The 17,283-nt window shown below is 44.1% G+C and overlaps 1 protein-coding gene across 6 annotated transcripts in view; it reads left to right on the plus strand.

The window, feature by feature from the left end:
- PDE10A (phosphodiesterase 10A) overlaps positions 1–17,283 on the plus strand; it is a 318,318-nt gene that overhangs the window by 262,061 nt on the left and 38,974 nt on the right. For all 6 annotated transcript variants that reach the window (XM_077347885.1, XM_077347873.1, XM_077347876.1 and 3 more), the window contains exons 10-12: positions 5,234–5,285; positions 10,023–10,165; positions 14,433–14,525. In XM_077347885.1, the coding sequence (XP_077204000.1) occupies positions 5,234–5,285; positions 10,023–10,165; positions 14,433–14,525 (288 nt within the window). The remainder of the gene's footprint in view (positions 1–5,233; positions 5,286–10,022; positions 10,166–14,432; positions 14,526–17,283) is intronic.

The raw sequence follows: 17,283 nt of genomic DNA on the forward strand, positions 1-17,283 counted from the left end.
ACCAATAGTAAACATATTAACTAAGTTTGTTATTCCTGTTTGGTCCTTGCATCTTTTAACCATCATTGTGTTGTGTGCTATTGATAACTTCCATTTCAGTGTATCTGAGGAAGTATGCATGCACACGAAAGCATATATCTTGAGTAAAACTTTGTTGGTCTTAAAGGTGCCACTGGACTTGAATTTTGTTCTGTTGCTTCATACCTACATGGCTATCCATCTGAATCTATCTGAGAGCCTCTGCAAGAGCATAAACAAAATTAAGCTGCTGCCGGTCTCCCTAGTTGACAGCCATTGCCTTGGGATCAGTAACTCTAAAGGCTGGAGAGGGAATCTTTAAAGACTTGGCTGACCGAAAGATTAAATTTGTCTCACAGAAAACTTTGTGAATTCTACCCTTGGACATTATATTCTTAGTGACCATGTCTCCTTTGACAAGACATAATTACTCTGGGTTTGCAGCCTTCAAGAAGAAATCCCACAAAGCAGACATCTGTGAGATCATAAACAAGATTAACAACATATTCATTGGAGGCCAGATGTAAATTACACTTTAACACTTGACCTATATATAGTCACAGCATCTAAATACAACATAGCCACTTCAGTCTTTCTTTAGCGCAAACTTTTAGGAGAAACATTTTATTTATTGAAGCAAAAAAGAAAGTTGGCCCTTCATCCTGAAAAGGGAGAAATGCAAATTATGAGGATAAGGCCAACAATATTTTCAGTTTCACAGAGTCTCACATTGAATTTAAGACAAAAGATAGCCTTCATGGCTCACACAGGTTAGTACCGGCAAAAGAAGCACATCCCAAACAGATTGTTAAACGGATAGGTTCTTCAAGAACTTTATATACAAAGATGGAGTAAATATTATTGTCCAGGTGTCTCCTTGGCCCCAAGGAATGTTTTTTGCATCCCATCCCCCAAACCACTAATCCTTTGAAATAAATAGGACAGACTGTTTATGCACTGGGAACTTCACTGCCCTAGCTCTTGTGCAGGAGCACAAATCAGTAGTGGATAAGGCGCAATGGGCCAAATGCTCCCCCGTGTGGGTATAGGAAGAGGTGGCAACCTGCCATGACTAAAACTCCAGCCTGCAGCCTGGCATGAAACCTCCAGTGCATAAACAGTCCTACAGAAGACAGAGCTAATCTGCCTTACACTTCATTAGACAAGGAGTCCATGAGTCTCAGATTGAGTGGAGCTATCAGTAGAATCTTATTTTTCTGAAAGCGGCCAGGAGAGGAGCCTTTTCCAATTTTTTCATATTGTTCTAGTTGAATAACTGCATAAGTATACTTGGTTCTGGGGACTGGTTCGGACCTTACAAGAGCTGGAAGAATTCGTGTTAGCAAGTTAATATAGTACGCTAAGTACCCTGAGGCGTCATAACAAAATTGTGACAGTACTTCTGATGATGTATTGGCCCTCAAGGGGAGGACCCTCTCAGGACCAATCAGAGGCCTGGGAAGTTGTAAGCACGGATACAAGGCCTCTGATTGGCCCTCAGTGGGAGGGCCCTCAAGTACTTTCCTGCTCCCCCTTCAGAGGAACTGGCAGGAGGTCAGCACTCAGCTCTGGCTGCCTGTTCACCCCTTCCATGCAAGCCACACTGCCCTTTTGGCTGCTGGGGAAGCCAAGGGCCAGTCAGTTAGGTTGTCCACCACTGCGCTGCCAAGTAAGGGCCTAGTTGCCAAGTAGGGGCCAGGAATCCCCTCCACCTGCACTCAGTGGCAACCCCTCTCTTTCACCAGCCTCCTGGCTGCCAGGAGAAGGCAGAGAAGGCCTGCTTCGTGTGCACTGTTGCAGCTGCCCCGCTCTTCCTCTCCTGACTGCTAAAAGATGCTCAGGAAGCCTGGATGTGTGTGCTCCCAGATATGCACCAACTGTGCTGCCCTCGTGGCTACTGGGGAAGCCTGGGAATTACCAGCCATGCTCTATGCTGATGCCTCACTGCTCTCCTGGCCACTGGGCAGGGAATCCTCTCCACCCAAGGTCCACACCCACCCTCTCTCCTTGCCGTCCTACCTGCCAGGGGAAGGCCCGCCTTGTGCACTTTGCAGCAACTACCCTGATCTTCCTGTCCTCCTGGCTGCCAGGCCAGGGTGGGGAAGGCTGCTCATGCCGCTCTTCAGAGCTGCTGGGGTAGGGCAGGGAAACCCCTCCATTCATACTCTGCAGCTGCCAGATGGCTCTATTTGCTCTCCACAGGCCTCCTAGCTGCCAGGAGAAGGATCCCAGCCCATTTTTAAAATGGGCCTTTCTAGTAATCTGAGGTGACTTAAACTGGGAGAAGGGGTTGAAGTGAGGAATTTCTTGGGGATGGGTATTGCCTTTTCAGTTTCTACAGGAAATGATGGGAGGTGGCAGGTATTATGTTCAGCATCTCTGAGCATCAATGTTTACTTAGATGATTAAAAGTACTGAGCTTGGAGCCGGGATGAGATTGCCTTAATGCTGTGAACCCCATCAAACATTTTAAGGAACCCACCCTCCTGTGGGGGGATTTTTAGTTGCACATTTTAGTTGTGTCTTAAATAAACAATTCTAGAAACCATTTGATATATTTACATTTTGGAAAATGCGGGCAAGGAAGATACATGGTAAATTAAGTGTACAATTTCTTAAGATATACCATTTGTGCATTAGTTTCCTAAAATGTAGTGTAATGGATGTAAAAGAGGTGCTAATCATTTCCAAGAGCCTCTTGTGGCGCAGAGTGGTAAGGCAGCAGACATGCAATCTGAAAGCTCTGTCCATGAGGCTGGGAGTTCAATCCCAGCAGCCGGCTCAAGGTTGACTTAGCCTTCTATCCTTCCAAGGTCGGTAAAATGAGTACCCAGCTTGCTGGGGGGTAAACGGTAATGACTGGGGAAGGCACTGGCAAACCACCCCGTATTGAGTCTGCCATGAAAACGCTAGAGGGCATCACCCCAAGGGTCAGACTTGACCCAGTGCTTGCACAGGGGATTCCTTTACCTAATCATTTCCCCACCAATCAATCAAAATATAGATAAACTTCAGATGTCTATGCTTTCTTGTGTCCCTAAAGACAATATGAGAAAAAATAATTGTAAATGTAAGATCTATAGATTAATGTCTGCCTTCTGGAAACATTGTACTATAATAAATGTTGAATCGGTATATGTAGAATATCGGATTTCCTAAAAAATTTGACATTTCGTTTTTGATGACTTGTCTGTCTTTGGATAGCACAGCTTATTCAGAGATCACATCAGTTGTAGTTTTGCAAAAGCTCTGTTGATCTTTCCAGATACAACATGCTATACTGAATTTATTGAAGAATGTAAGTGTTCTCATACACACAGAATGACACTGGGAAGGGAATTAAAAGGATCTTCAGAATTTGCAGAAAATGGAAAAAAAGAAATAAACATTGCCTATTTTTAAATTTACAAAAATTATGAAATATAATATAATGAGCTAGCACAGACAAACATAATGAAAATACTTGAAGGCGCCTAAAGCAACATTTTAATGTCTATTTGGTTATCACCCTGTTTTTAACAGATTGTACTTTAAAGCTACCTTTTCCACTTAAGTGGCCTTATTCATAGTTTTTAGTCCGTTTTAATTCTAATTTGTATGTTTTTGGCTTTTTATATGTTTTCCGTTTCATTGTAACTTTAAGTTTAGGAGAGAGGTAGGATAGAAATCCTTTCTCCCTGCCCCCTCCCTCCTCTCCACACCCCCTCCGTAGCTGTTGCCACGTCTGCTGTGTCATGCTGGGCTGGTCCCACTAGTCTCCCGAGGCTGTCCCCACTCTCCAGAGGGTGGGAGCAGACTTGGAAGACTGGCAGCGGCAGTGACGCCAGAGCACTGAGCATACCTCAGTGCTCTGGTGCCACTGCCATGGTCCATCTACTGGCACGGTCCCTGGGGGCGGGGCTATGGACGCCATGTCCATAGACTTTCGTTGGAGGGATCATGCCAGTAGATGTTACACATCAATAAAATTGCTTTGCAGAACTGAGGGACCCTATTGAGTTGTAGCATTGTGGCTAAGTTAGAGGTGGGTCAGGGAAGCTGACTGGGTGACCTTGACCCCATCTGTCCCTTAGCTCAATGTGTCTCCATTTGCTGTTGTGCAAATGAAATGGATGCTGCCCTGAATTGCTTGGAGGAAAATCTCCAGAAATATTTGCATAGCATACCAAAGTGTTTGTACTAACTGAGAACTGGCTTCTTTATCTTTGATAGCATATATCCCTTCTTGCTGGGACTGAATTCTCCCCCCCTTATCTAGTTCTCAGGCAGGTCAAAGCTGACAGCTCCAGTATTCTGGTAGGTAGACATGAATCCAGTCTAAAACAGGCTGTTAATACAACCCAACTTGTCAAATGTCAAGTTGTTTCTCTTTTGTTTTGGTTTGCTTTCTCTTAAATTGTTTAAGGTTTTTTAATTACCCTTTGATTAATTAGATTCAAGTGGGTAGCCATGTTGGTCTGACGGAACAGATTGAAGTCTGAATCCAGTGGCAACTTTAAGACCAACAAAAATTATTCAAAGTATAAGCTTTACTGTGCACAGAACACTTTCTCAGACACAGTGAAATTGGAATTACAAGTCCACATATATAGGCAGAGGCTGAACCATACATTAGTACACAGCATAAATGAAGATGTTTAACTTTTTTATTTCCTTTACTATGCCCCCCCCGAGTTGAACACAAACAAATGATAACCTTATAACGTGGCTTGTTGTTCTTGTAATGGCCTTGAATCTGTTAAACATCTTCATTAGACTGTGTACTATATGTGTGGACTTGTAATTACTATGTCATTGTGTCTAAGGAAGTTTGTTGTGCACACTAAAGCTCACACCTTAAGTAAAACTTTGTTGCTATTAAAGTAGCCCCTGGACTCAAACTCTGGAAGAATTGTTTGCTGTGAATTTTATGCTGCTATTTTTTATTCTGCTGGTTTGTTGATAATGTTTAGTGTTTTATGCTTAATTTATTTTGTTGAGTCTGTGTTATGGAGAATGAAGCTAATAAGTCATATAAATAAAGACATAATGTTGTATTTGAAAGGCATATGCTACCCGGTGCACAGAAGTCTGCATTGGTAGGAAATCTTACTTTGAGGGTTCCTCAGACAGGTGATAATGAACTGAGATTATTATTAACTAAACACCAGCTCATGTCATTGTGAATCTAATATGACTTTTTGTTTAAATCAGAACTTTATTTCTTCTTCTGCAGAACATATTTTGATAACATAGTCGCAATAGATTCTCTACTTGAACATATCATGGTAAGATTTTTCCTTGAAATTTCAGCACTTTTTCCAACATAGTAAAGAAGGGACAGTGTCCTTTCCTTTCACTCTACCGTTGCTGAGAAAGGTTCATTATTAGAAGGTCTATCATTCTTCAGCAGCACTAAGCTGCCAGCATTCTTACCTCAAATCTGCCTCTGCTGAGCGTTGCATCCTAAATATGGGGCAAAAACGTCTCATTAAAAATGCTAGTCCTGTGGGTCAAAAATCTCCCACATGGACAACCATGAAAAATGCCTCCTGTGCCTTTGTGAAGAGCATGATGTCTCACACTGTTCTGTTTGTCAGCAATTCACACCTAAAGCAAGGTACAGTTGAGCTTCTTGCCTAGAAATGGAGCTCTAGGAAAAAGCTTTATCTGGTACTGCTGCAGGAAAGGATCCAAGCAAAATTCCTACATCTAATACTGGGACCATTTCTGCACAAAGAATTTGCCCCTGCATTGCTTCTCATTGCTTGTGGGGTTTAGTGCCGCTTCCACATGACGTCAGCATCAACCTGAGGCTGTGCAGGAGTTTTTGTCTGGTTTGCTTCACAATGAGGGAAATTGCAAAAAAGCAATTTCCCTTTCCTGTTGCACTACAAATTGGGCACAAACAGGGGCAAGCCCATCTGAAGGGAGAAATGTGTGAGAGTCTCAGCATTTTGTCTGTCCTCACACACACCCTCCCGTCTCCATTTCCAGATCATCATAATATATAAAAAAGGTGCAGTCTGCGTTGCTATGGGACTGCAAAGTGATGTGCCCTTAGTACAAATAAAATGTTCTCTTTGCACGGTAATATTGGATTGGGCAGCTAAAACATATTCTTGTTTGTGTTTTCTGGTGGTGGAATATGAATGGAGAAAAAAGGGTGCGTGATGAAGCAGCCTTCTCCCTATTTGCTTAGCATCCATGCTCTGTTTTAAATCTTCATTGTGAATGCACAGTCAACGGGGTCCAGTTACCATGGCCAGCCTATCACAAATATATCTGAACATAAAGGGAGACCATTATATGAGTATTCCACAAAGGGATCTAAGGAAGTGTTTTATTGTTGTTGTGTGATCCCATAGCAATGCAGAAGTGAACGTTAAAAAAAAATGTTTTACTGCTGGGGCATTTCCCCATAGTAATGCAGAAGTGTCTTTTTTTAAAATTAATTTTGGGATTTGGGGAAATGGAAGTTTTAGTCCCCAAAACAATAGCTGTGAGGGGATTGGTGGCTTGGTTGATTGACAATCCGAGGAGCAGGGGGGAAAGTGTGGGTTGTCTGCACTTTAGGCTTCTCTGCCACCTCATCAGAAAGGGAAAAGCCATGACAATGCAGCGGGCTAGTACAGGAGGGGTCAGGAAGTATGTAAATGTCAGGAAGTGTGTAAATGTGTCATTTCCTATTGCGCGTTTGCAAGCAGGAGGTGGCACACATTTAATGTCTCAATGAAGAAATAGTCTGGCAGACAGATCTGATCATACTTGATTCTGACAGTTCCCAGACCAAACTTGACCACCTCAGCCTACCCAAAAGCATGAGGAAAGTATAGAGAGCCATCCTTGGCTCCCCAAAGCATAGCTCATCAAAACCACCTGCCAAGAAGACTTAGTGTAAGCACAAACATCTGTAGAAGTTTTCTAAGTCTACGTTCCTCACTCCTATCCTAAGTACTGAGTTCCTTGCAAATCAAACTTGGAACCAGTCAAAGAGTCAGTACCTGTTTCGAGACCCCATACCATTGGGCTGTTCATGATACTCATCTAGCCTGACTGCTATGATCAGAGCTGGAATACATAGGCTTCCCTGGGCTCTAACCAAGTAAAAGCAGGTCATTGCCCACTATACCAGTGGTCCCCAAACTTTTTATCACCAGCGACCAGTCAACGCTTGATAATTTTACTGAGGCTGGGGGGGGGGTAGTCTTTTGCTGAGGGACGTCGCTGCCGCCACCTGAGCCCCTGCTCTGCTTGCTTTCCCACCGGCGCCCCTGACTTCCTGCCGCCCACTGGGGGGCGCTGCCAGCAGCAGCTGTGCAGTGTCACGCAAAGGGGCAGCCCCAGCCATGGAGGCCAGTGGAGAGCATCAAAGGTGAGCCGGCGGCAGAGTGGCAGGGCAGCCCCCGAGGCAGCAGCCGGAAAGGAGGACGAGGAGGAGCCACAGCCCAGTACCAACTGATCTACGGACTGGTACTGGTTTCCGGACCGGGGATTGGGGACAGCTGTTCTAGACAATCCTGAAGTTCCTCGAGATGAAGAAGAGTTTTTTTATCCCTCTTTTCACTGCCTGAAGGAGTCCAAATTGGCTTACAATGACCTATATGAGGAAGCCCAGAGTTGGCCTTTAATTAGGATTAACCAGCTGATGACAGACTGAACCCTCACTAAAAAATGCCATGCTAAAACAGTCTATATACATTTGAAGTGAGGATTTGTGCATCTATAATGAACAACTCAGATGATACCATGCAGATGATACCACTCTAATGGCAGAAAGTGAAGAGGAACTAAAGAGCCTGTTGATGTGGGTGAAGGAGGAGAATGCAAATGTTGGCTTGAAACTCAACATCAAGAAAACGAAGATCGTGGCATCCGGCCCTCTCAATTCCTGGCAAATAGATGGGGAAGAAATGGAGGTAGTGACAGATTTTATTTTCCTGGGCTCCAAGATCACTGCAGATGGGGACTGCAGCAAAGAAATTAAAAGACGCTTGCTCCTGGGGAGGAAAGCTATGTCAAATCTAGACAGCATCCCAAAAAGCAGAGACATCACCCTGCCAAGAAAAGTGTGTTTAGTCAAGGCTATGGGCTATGGTCTTCCCAGTTGCAATGTATGGCTGTGAAAGTTGGACCATAAGGAAGGCTGAGAGTCAAAGAATTGAGGCTTTTGAACTCTGGTGCTGGAGAAGACTCTTGCGAGTCCCTTGGACTGCAAGGCGAACAAACTGGTCAGTCCTAGAGGAGATCAGCCCTGACTGCTCCTTAGAAGGCCAGATGCTGAAGATGAAACTTAATGCTGGGAGCGATTGAGGGCAAAAGAAGAAGGGGATGACAGAGAATGAGGTGGCTGGATGGAGTCACTGAAGCAGTAGGTGCAAACTTAAATGGACTTCAGGGAATGGTAGAGGACAGGAAGGCCTGGAGGATCATTGTCCATGGGGTCGCGATGGGTCAGACACGACTTCGCACCTAACAACAACAACAACAATGAACAACTCATTTGGATAGCTCAGTCCCTCAAAATCGATATAACCTGCTTTCCTCCTAGGACAGGCTTTATCAACCAGGGTTTTGTGAAGCCCTGGGGTTTCTTGACAGCTCTGGAAGAGTTTCCTAAATGGGTGGGAGTTAATTCTTCATATATTTTAAAAAATTCTTAAATATTTATTGGGTGATATGATCATCTATGGTCATTTCAACCTCCCCCACCCCAGATAACCAGTGGTGGGCCTGCAGGGGTAGAAAGGGTTCTGGGTGTGCTTGTACACAGCTATACTTCCCAACCATATTCTGCATGATCACACCACTTCTGGGATTTCTCAAAGCCTGAAGAATGTTTCAGGAGTTTCTCAATGGTAAAAAAGTTTAGAAAGGCTGTCCTAGGGCAATAGATTCTGTATTCAAATTTGGGTTAGGGGCACATTGGCTAGGTCACCTATGCCATAATTCAGGTGTGGTCAACCTGTGGTCCTCCAGATGTCCATGGACTACAATTCCCATGAGCCCCTTGCCAGTATTTGCTGGCAGGGACCCATGGTAATTGTAGTCCATGGACATATGGAGGACCACAGGTTGACTACCCCTGCCATAATGGATGGATTACAGAAAGTCACTAATGGATCTTGGTTACTCCCAGCTTTGGTGTAGCCTTTTACCAGGCATATTGAGAACCAAGCACAAAGGATGCCTATTCCTATTACTGCATTTCTTTTATTTTAGACCACATCCAAAGCAAGAATAAGGGCACTAAGCTCTCTGCTCCAATTAATAAGGAGGGATGAAACTGGGTGGGGTAGGCAGAAAGATCTATTTTTCTTCTGCCTTTGACTTCAAGCTTGCCAATTATCAGTGTATATTGGCATACTACTGACTCTTCCTTTGGAATGCAAATAATGTAGTTTATTCTGACCCCAAAGTGTTAACACAAAAGCTTCAAGTATTTTCAGATTAATTAATAGCCCTGAATAGCTATTTTCAGGAAGCTATTCCTTTCTTCAGAAATATTTCATCATATTTGAAGAGTTAGAGTCAATGCTTCTCCTCTCTATATGTGACTCTATATGTGACTCTTATTCAATTTCTCAGGTGCAATGAAATATTTTATTTATTAGACTTGCATACTGCCACTCCCAGCAAGCTGGCTCACGACAGTTCACATCATATAAACATCATAAAATAAACTTCAAACATATCTTATGACATACCCAACATACAATAAAATAATCGTACAATAACACTCAGCTTTATTCTAGTTCTCAGAAATTATTCGTACCCCATTAGTCTCCTTCCTTCCCTTCCTTTGCAGAACTTTGGTGGCAAAACGGCAGAAAAGACATGAACAAGCTGAGGGTTATAATTAGAAAAAATAATGTAAAACAAAGAAATTGGATAAAAGCAGCCTAATTAGACTTTTCTGGTTTTATAGTGTTTTTGTTGTTTTCAAAATCATTCCTTTCTGTATTGAAAGATAGCACACACTCATCTGAGCCAACTTTGATTAATCCCAGTTTTGTTCTTTGTAGATATATGCAAAAAATTTGGTGAATGCAGACCGCTGTGCACTATTCCAGGTAGACCAGAAGAACAGGGAACTGTATTCAGACCTATTTGATATTGGTGAAGAAAATGACGGAAAACCTGTCTTCAAGAAAACCAAAGAGATAAGGTAGGTCTAGCAAGCAGGAAGTAGTTTAATATTCTGTGCAAGTGTCTCTACACAGTTTCTACACACATTTGCAGTGGTATGACAAATGTGGTATCATTGCCATCAAGTCCCATCTCCAGAAGGGAGTACTTCTGGGAGTAATATTGTATTGCTGGTGCAGCTACACCTCTGCAGCAGTAGCATTACTCCTAGAAATGCCATCTTCCAGATGTGGTTCTTTTGGAAATCACATATGGACCAATCTAGTGCTGCTCAAAAGTAGGTAAAACAGAAGTTAAAGTCTTTTCAAATGGAGGGATTTCATTTCTTAATGTGAGATGTCAGACCCAAAGAAATAAACTGTAATCAACATTAATAAAGGAGGCTGTAGAGTGCAGAAGGCAATGTAAGATCCATGGACCATCTCTGACTTGCTTAGGCTTTCCCTTCATTTCTGTCACAAACAGCTATCCCACAGGAGAATTGCACATGGCACCTGCACAGGTCTTTAAAGAAAAGAGGGAAAGCTTTTGACCTCTGATATTCTCTGAGAGCCAGCTTGGTGTAGTGGTTAGGAGTGTGGCCTTCTAATCTGGCAAGCTGGGTTTGAATCTGCGCTCCCCCACATGCAACTAGCTGGGTGACCTTGGGCTCACTACAGCACTGAGAAAACTGCTCTCACCCTCACAGGGTGTCTGTTGTGGGGAGAGGAAAGGGAAGGCGACTGTAAGCTACTAATACCCACTGGTTACAGAATGGTATGTTTATGGCATCAATGACCTACATAGAAGGAAGGAACCTATCTATGCATAACAACAATCACACTTTTGAAAAGATGCATCTGACAGACATAAGCACAATACAGCACCCTAAACAATATGAAGCCCTGTAATGCAAATATAAAGAGCTTGTAAATAGCATATTCTACAAATTCTGCAATATGGGTTCAAATACCATTATATACCAACCCCTTTGTCAAAAACCAGAGAAGAGTATTCTTATCACATCACCCAACTGATCTTCCTTGAAAACTCAGCAGTTCTCATAGACTCATAGAATCATAGAGTTGGAAGGGGCCATACAGGCCATCTAGTCCAACCCCCTGCTCAACGCAGGATTAGCCCTAAGCATCCTAAAGCATCCAAGAAAAGTGTGTATCCAACCTTTGCTTGATGACTTCCAGTGAGTGGGAGCTCACCACCTCCTTAGGCAGCCTATTCCACTGCTGAACTACTCTGACTGTGAAAAACTTTTTCCTGATATCTAGCCTATATCGTTGTACTTGGAGTTTAAACACATTACTGCGTGTCCTCTCCTCTGCAGCCAGCAGAAACAGCATCCTGCCCTCCTCCAAGTGACAACCTTTCAAATACTTAAAGAGGGCTATCATGTCCCCTCTCAACCTCCTTTTCTCCAGGCTGAACATTCCCAAGTCCCTCAACCTATCTTCATAGGGCTTGGTCCCTTGGCCCCAGATCATCTTTGTCGCTCTCCTCTGTACCCTTTCAATTTTATCTACGTCCTTCTTGAAGTGACGCCTCCAGAACTGTACACAGTACTCCAGGTGTGGTCTGACCAGTGCCGTATACAATGGGACTATGACATCTTGTGATTTGATGTGATGCCCCTGTTGATACAGCCCAAAATGGCATTTGCCTTTTTTACCGCTGCATCACACTGCCTGCTCATGTTTAGTTTATCCCCCATCCAGTAGGCATGCCTTTCATTTTTCTGACCCAGATGCAGAACTTTACACTTACCTTTATTAAATTGCATCTTGTTCTCATTTGTCCATTTTTCCATTGTGTTCAGATCTCGTTGAACTCTGTCTCTATCTTCCGGAGTATTTGCCAGTCCTCCCAATTTGGTGTCATCTGCAAACTTGATGAGTAGTCCCTCCACCCCCTCATCTAGATCATTAATAAATATGTTAAAAAGTACCGGGCCGAGCACTGAGCCCTGAGGTACCCCGCTACTCACCTCTCTCCAGTCTGATGAAACTCCATTGACAACAACTCTTTGAGTGCGGTTCTCTAACCAATTCCCTATCCACCTGACTATCTGAAAATCCAGATTGCAGTCCTTCAACTTATCCATCAGAACATCATGGGGAACCTTGTCAAAAGCTTTACTAAAATCCAAGTAAATGACATCAACCGAATTTCCCCGATCCAGCAAACCTGTTACTTGGTCAAAAAAGGAAACTAGGTTGGTCTGGCAGGACCTGTTGGAGACAAATCCATGCTGACTTCCTTGGATCACCAAATTGTCCTCCAGATGTTTGCAGATCACTCCCTTTAATATCTGCTCCATTATCTTCCCCACAACAGAGGTCAGACTCACTGGTCTGTAGTTTCCTGGGTCATCCTTCCTCCCTTTTTTGAAGATCGGAATAACGTTTGCTCTTTTCCAGTCCTCCGGGACATCTCCAGTCCTTAAAGAGGTTCCGAAGATGATGGACAAGGGCTGTGCAAGTTCTCTGGAAAGTTATTTGAGTACTCTCGGGTGCATTTCATCCGGACCAGGGGATTTGAACTCATCCAGTGCAGCTAAATGCCTCTCAACAACCTCTCTATCCATGTTAACCTGCCACCCAGACACTATCCTTTGGCTACGGCCATCTTTAGATGTGCCTAAACACTTTGACCTGTGGGAAAAAACAGATGTAAAATAGGCACTAAGCCTTTCTGCTTTCTCTGCATCTTTCATTAGAGTTTGTCCATCCGCACCCAACAGTGGGCCTATTGCCTCCTTTACTTTACGTTTGCTCCTCACATAACTGAAAAATCTTTTCTTGTTACAATGGGCTTCCCTGGCCAATCTTAGCTCACTCTCAGCTTTGGCCTTTCTGATGATTGATCAGAAAGGCTTAGTACCTATTTTACATCTGTTTTTTCCCACAGGTCAAAGTGTTTAGGCACATCTGCTTATATCCTGTTTGCCAGTTATGAACAGGGAGATGATTTATCAGTGAACACCCCCTGACACCCCTTCCAAAACCAAGCCCTGACATTGACACAGTTGCATTGGTATAAGTATGTTGTTACATTGGTGTATCATTGGACGTGATTGCAAAAGACTATGTCACTATTGTGCTTCTCCAAAAGAAGCAGCAGGAATCTGTTGTTAGTTGTAAATAGTTTTAAAAGGTTGATTGAAAAGCTGAAAAGCATAAAAATATTTCTTATTATAACCTTGCCTGGGTACTCTTTACCAATACTTCAGTTACTGAGTCAGCAGTTTGACTGATGAGCTAAGGAATAGATGGTGGGTTCGATCCCATAGAGAATTTTCATGGAAATTGGGGTTCTCTGTTTATGCTGCTCGCCTCTTCTGTCCTGCTGTAGTCTGAAATCCCTTCAGATATGCTGTTCCTTGGAGATAGTTGATTCACAGAACAGGACTGGTGTTGTTGCTGGTCTGCAACAGAAGAGGAAATCAGGAAAAATTCTCTTCCTTGTTCCTTGAAATCCAAGCCAGTAGAAGAGGTCTAGCTTCAGGCAAAGTCACAATGCATAATTTGGAAATTCAATGTATCCGAGAGATCAAAAGTCTAAAAGACTTTATTATGTATTATTTATTTATTATTGAATTTTTGATACCGCCAACCCCAGGCCAGCCAGCTTGTGGCAGATCACAATATAATAATAAAAACACTAAAATCCTGTAAGACAGCAAGCTCTACCAGCTTGCCGACAACTAAAATACAATGCAAACAATAAAATAACATAGATGGCGGCAGCAACTACTCTTATAGACCTTACTCCTCACCTTGCCTATTCCCAATCATAGCAGATGTAAGTCAGAGGTGCAATGACTGGCCCCCCAGGCGAGTCCAGATGTCACAAAGGATGGGGAAGGACTCAATATACAGCCCCACCTCAACCAAAAGCATAGTGAAAGAGCTCCATCTTGCATGCCCTGTAGAACCCAGAGTGCCCACTCATCTCTATTCTCAGATTTCTCTCTTTCAAAGCATCTTTCCTAGCTAAAGATCTTCCTAGATAAAGAGTAGTAAAGCCAGCTTTGTGAAATTGTTAGCATGTCAGTCTAGAATCTGGGGACCCACATATGAATCCCTACTGTGCCATGGAAGCTTGCTCGGTGACCTAAAGGCAGCCACACATTCTCAGCCTAACCTACTTTGCAGGGTTATTTTGAGGTAAAAACACAGGAGAAAAATGCTGTAAGCTGTTTTAGGTTCCCATTGGGGAGAAAGGTTAAGTAAATAAATAAAAAGAACTATGTCCATTTTCAATATGTGCATGCCTCTTTTCATGATGTACAGATTTTCTATTGAAAAAGGAATTGCTGGTCAAGTAGCAAGAACAGGTGAAGTACTGAACATTCCTGATGCCTATGCAGATCCACGCTTTAACAGGTATGAACTTGGTAGGTTACAATTGGGACTGTAGTAAATAAAGGCAGCTAGTAGTGTTTGGTGTAGTGGTTAGGAGTGCTGACTTCTAATCTGGTGAGCCGGGTTAGTTTCCCTACTCCCCCACATGCAGCCAGCTGGGTGACCTTGGGCTCACCATGGTGCTGATAAAGCTGTTATGACCAAGCAGTAATATCAGAGCTCTCTCAGCCTCACCCACCTCACAGGGTGTCTGTTGTGGGGAGAGGAAAGGGAAGGCGATTGTAAGCCGCTTTGAGACTCCTTCGGGTAGAGAAAAGTGGCATATGTGAACCAACTCTTCTTCTTCTTCTTCTTCTTCTTCTTCTTCTTCTTCTTCTTCTTCTTCTTCTTCTTCTTTCAATGTTACTTTACAAGTTGTGTTTCTACACGAAGCAACACAAATTTACCAGATAAGACTTAGTTTTCCACCAAGCATATTTTAGGCTAGACTTTGTTGATTAAAAAGCTCCACATTACACATAATGAAGCTATTCCTGAGGTGGGTATTAGTATGTTGCTCCCCTAAACATCACTACTAGGCACAGATGACTTATAAAATAAAACTCTTGTCTGTTGTCCCAAAGGAACTTGCAGGAGTGGCTATCCTATTTCCCCTACCTTTGCTTCATCCCCACTCCCCCTACTTCTCTCATACTTTCTCTCTCCTCTGGTCCTGTCACTTCCTTTCTCGTTCTACTCCCCTTCCATGCCAACCCTCTTCCTTTTTCAGTCTCCCCACCTCATAATTCTTTTGCTCACTTTCTGGCCCCCGCCCGATCACTCTACCTATCACTCTTCTGGCCTCCCTCCACAATCAATCTCCCTACTACAGAAATCAGCTCCCCTTAATACTGTCAGATCCAGGTTGGGAATTTCCTGGAGATTTGGATGTGTAGCCTTGAGAGGGTTAAATTCAGGGAGGAAAGAGCCGGGTATAATGCCATAGACTCCACCCTCCAAAGCAGCCATTTTCTCCAGGGGAACTGATCTCTGTCATATGTATGTTCTCCAGCCCCCACCTGGGAGTTGACAATTGTAGTTTCCCTGGAGGAAATGACTGCTTTGAGGGTGGAGTCTATGGCAGCATACCATTCTGAGGTCCATCCCCTCCTTGAACCCCACTTTCCCAGGCCCCATCCTCAAATCTCCAGGAATTTCCTTCTCTCCCAATTCTGTATGTTCCTCTGTCTTAAACTTTCCCTCTCCCCACCTCCAGCAGTCTCTGCTTAAGAAACCTGTGACCCAGTTGTGCAGTGCCACAATTCCCTGCCTCATTCTCTCAGCTATTCACCAGCTTACATTTTTTTGTCTCCCATCTTCAGCTATATTTATTATTTATTTCATTTATAGCCTGCCTTTCTCACAGTGAGGACCAAAACAGCATACATTTTTCTCATCTGCTCTTTTTTATCCACATAACAACCTTATGAGGTAGATTGGGATTGGGATTCAAGTCTGGGTCTCCCAAACCCTCCTCTAAAGCTCTAACACTGACTTTCATAAGATGGCTTCTGTTGAACAGTTAGCAGGTAGTCAGGCTTAGTTGAGTCATGCAAGTTGAGTGGTTTCAAGTCACTTACAAGTTCTTGCCAGCCTCCAAATGGGACCTGGAGATCTGCCAGAACTACAACTGAACAAGCAACCGGAATCTGTCTCTTTGGAGAAAATGACTGTTCTGGAAGGTGAACTGTCTGGTTGAGGCATCTTCCCTCCCCAAATTATGCCCTCTTTAGACACCAAATCACCGGGAATTCCCCATCTTGGAAATGGCAATACAGGTCTAGCCCTAAGGCACCTCTCCTCAGTGGCAAAAATAGTTCTGGAAATAGCTCTGCCTCTTCCCCCATGCTCATACTGACAGGATCAATCATTAGCTGTCTAGCTCATTCACTGCCCCAGTTACTGCATTTAAGTATCTAAAGAAACCCTGACTTCACTATGAGAATGTAAGTTGACCAAGTATCTCCTAAAAGTGGAATTTATATATTTAAAGTTCTATGTTAAAAATGGCCTTTTTCTGTGGAAGTTTATTTTCTCTAATAGTTAACTATGGGAATTACATTTTTAATGAGATACATGCTATTCTCTTTGGGTACTAAGTAGTAAAGCTTTAGAATGATTTTTATTTATAAATGTAAAATTGTTTACAATTTATAGTTAACTAGCAAATAAGCCCGCTGTTGTCTGAATACAGCGGGCTCTAGGCTCCCCCCCCAGCGGAGCAGCCTACCGAAAGTGGAGCAGGGAGGAAGAGCGGAGGCATTCTCCTTCCCCCTCTGAGGTCCGTCCTTCCGGCTGGCGTGTCCGGTCGTCGAGGGCTCCTCAGGCTCTTCTCCCCGCCCCGCGGAGTAGGCGCACAGGCCGCGCGGCAGGCCCTGCGTCCTTGCTTGATGAGGCGAGGTTCGCTGGGTGACGGGCGGGAGAAGGACGCTTAGTGGCAGCGGCAAGCGGAGGAATCGGCAGCAGTAGAGCTCAGCGGAGCAGCAAGAGGCGGTGGCGGCATAGCTGGTGGGTGCGGGGGCTTCAGGGGCGGCGCGGACGTCTCCGGCAGCGCCGCTGACGGGGCTGCAAGCGTTGCCGGCGCTGCCACCGCCGCAGAAGCCTCTTCCTGCTGCGTGCATGCTGGCGGCTCCGGCGCTGGTCCCGCTGGCGGCGGCGGCTTGTAGTGTTGTCCTGACGGCCCCACGGGCTTCGGGGCGGCGAGCAGCTCATTGGCGGGAGGCGAGTGCGGCGAGCGGCT

This window comes from Paroedura picta, chromosome 1 (genome assembly GCF_049243985.1).
Source record: "Paroedura picta isolate Pp20150507F chromosome 1, Ppicta_v3.0, whole genome shotgun sequence".
In the NCBI taxonomy this organism is placed as follows: Eukaryota; Metazoa; Chordata; class Lepidosauria; order Squamata; family Gekkonidae; genus Paroedura; species Paroedura picta.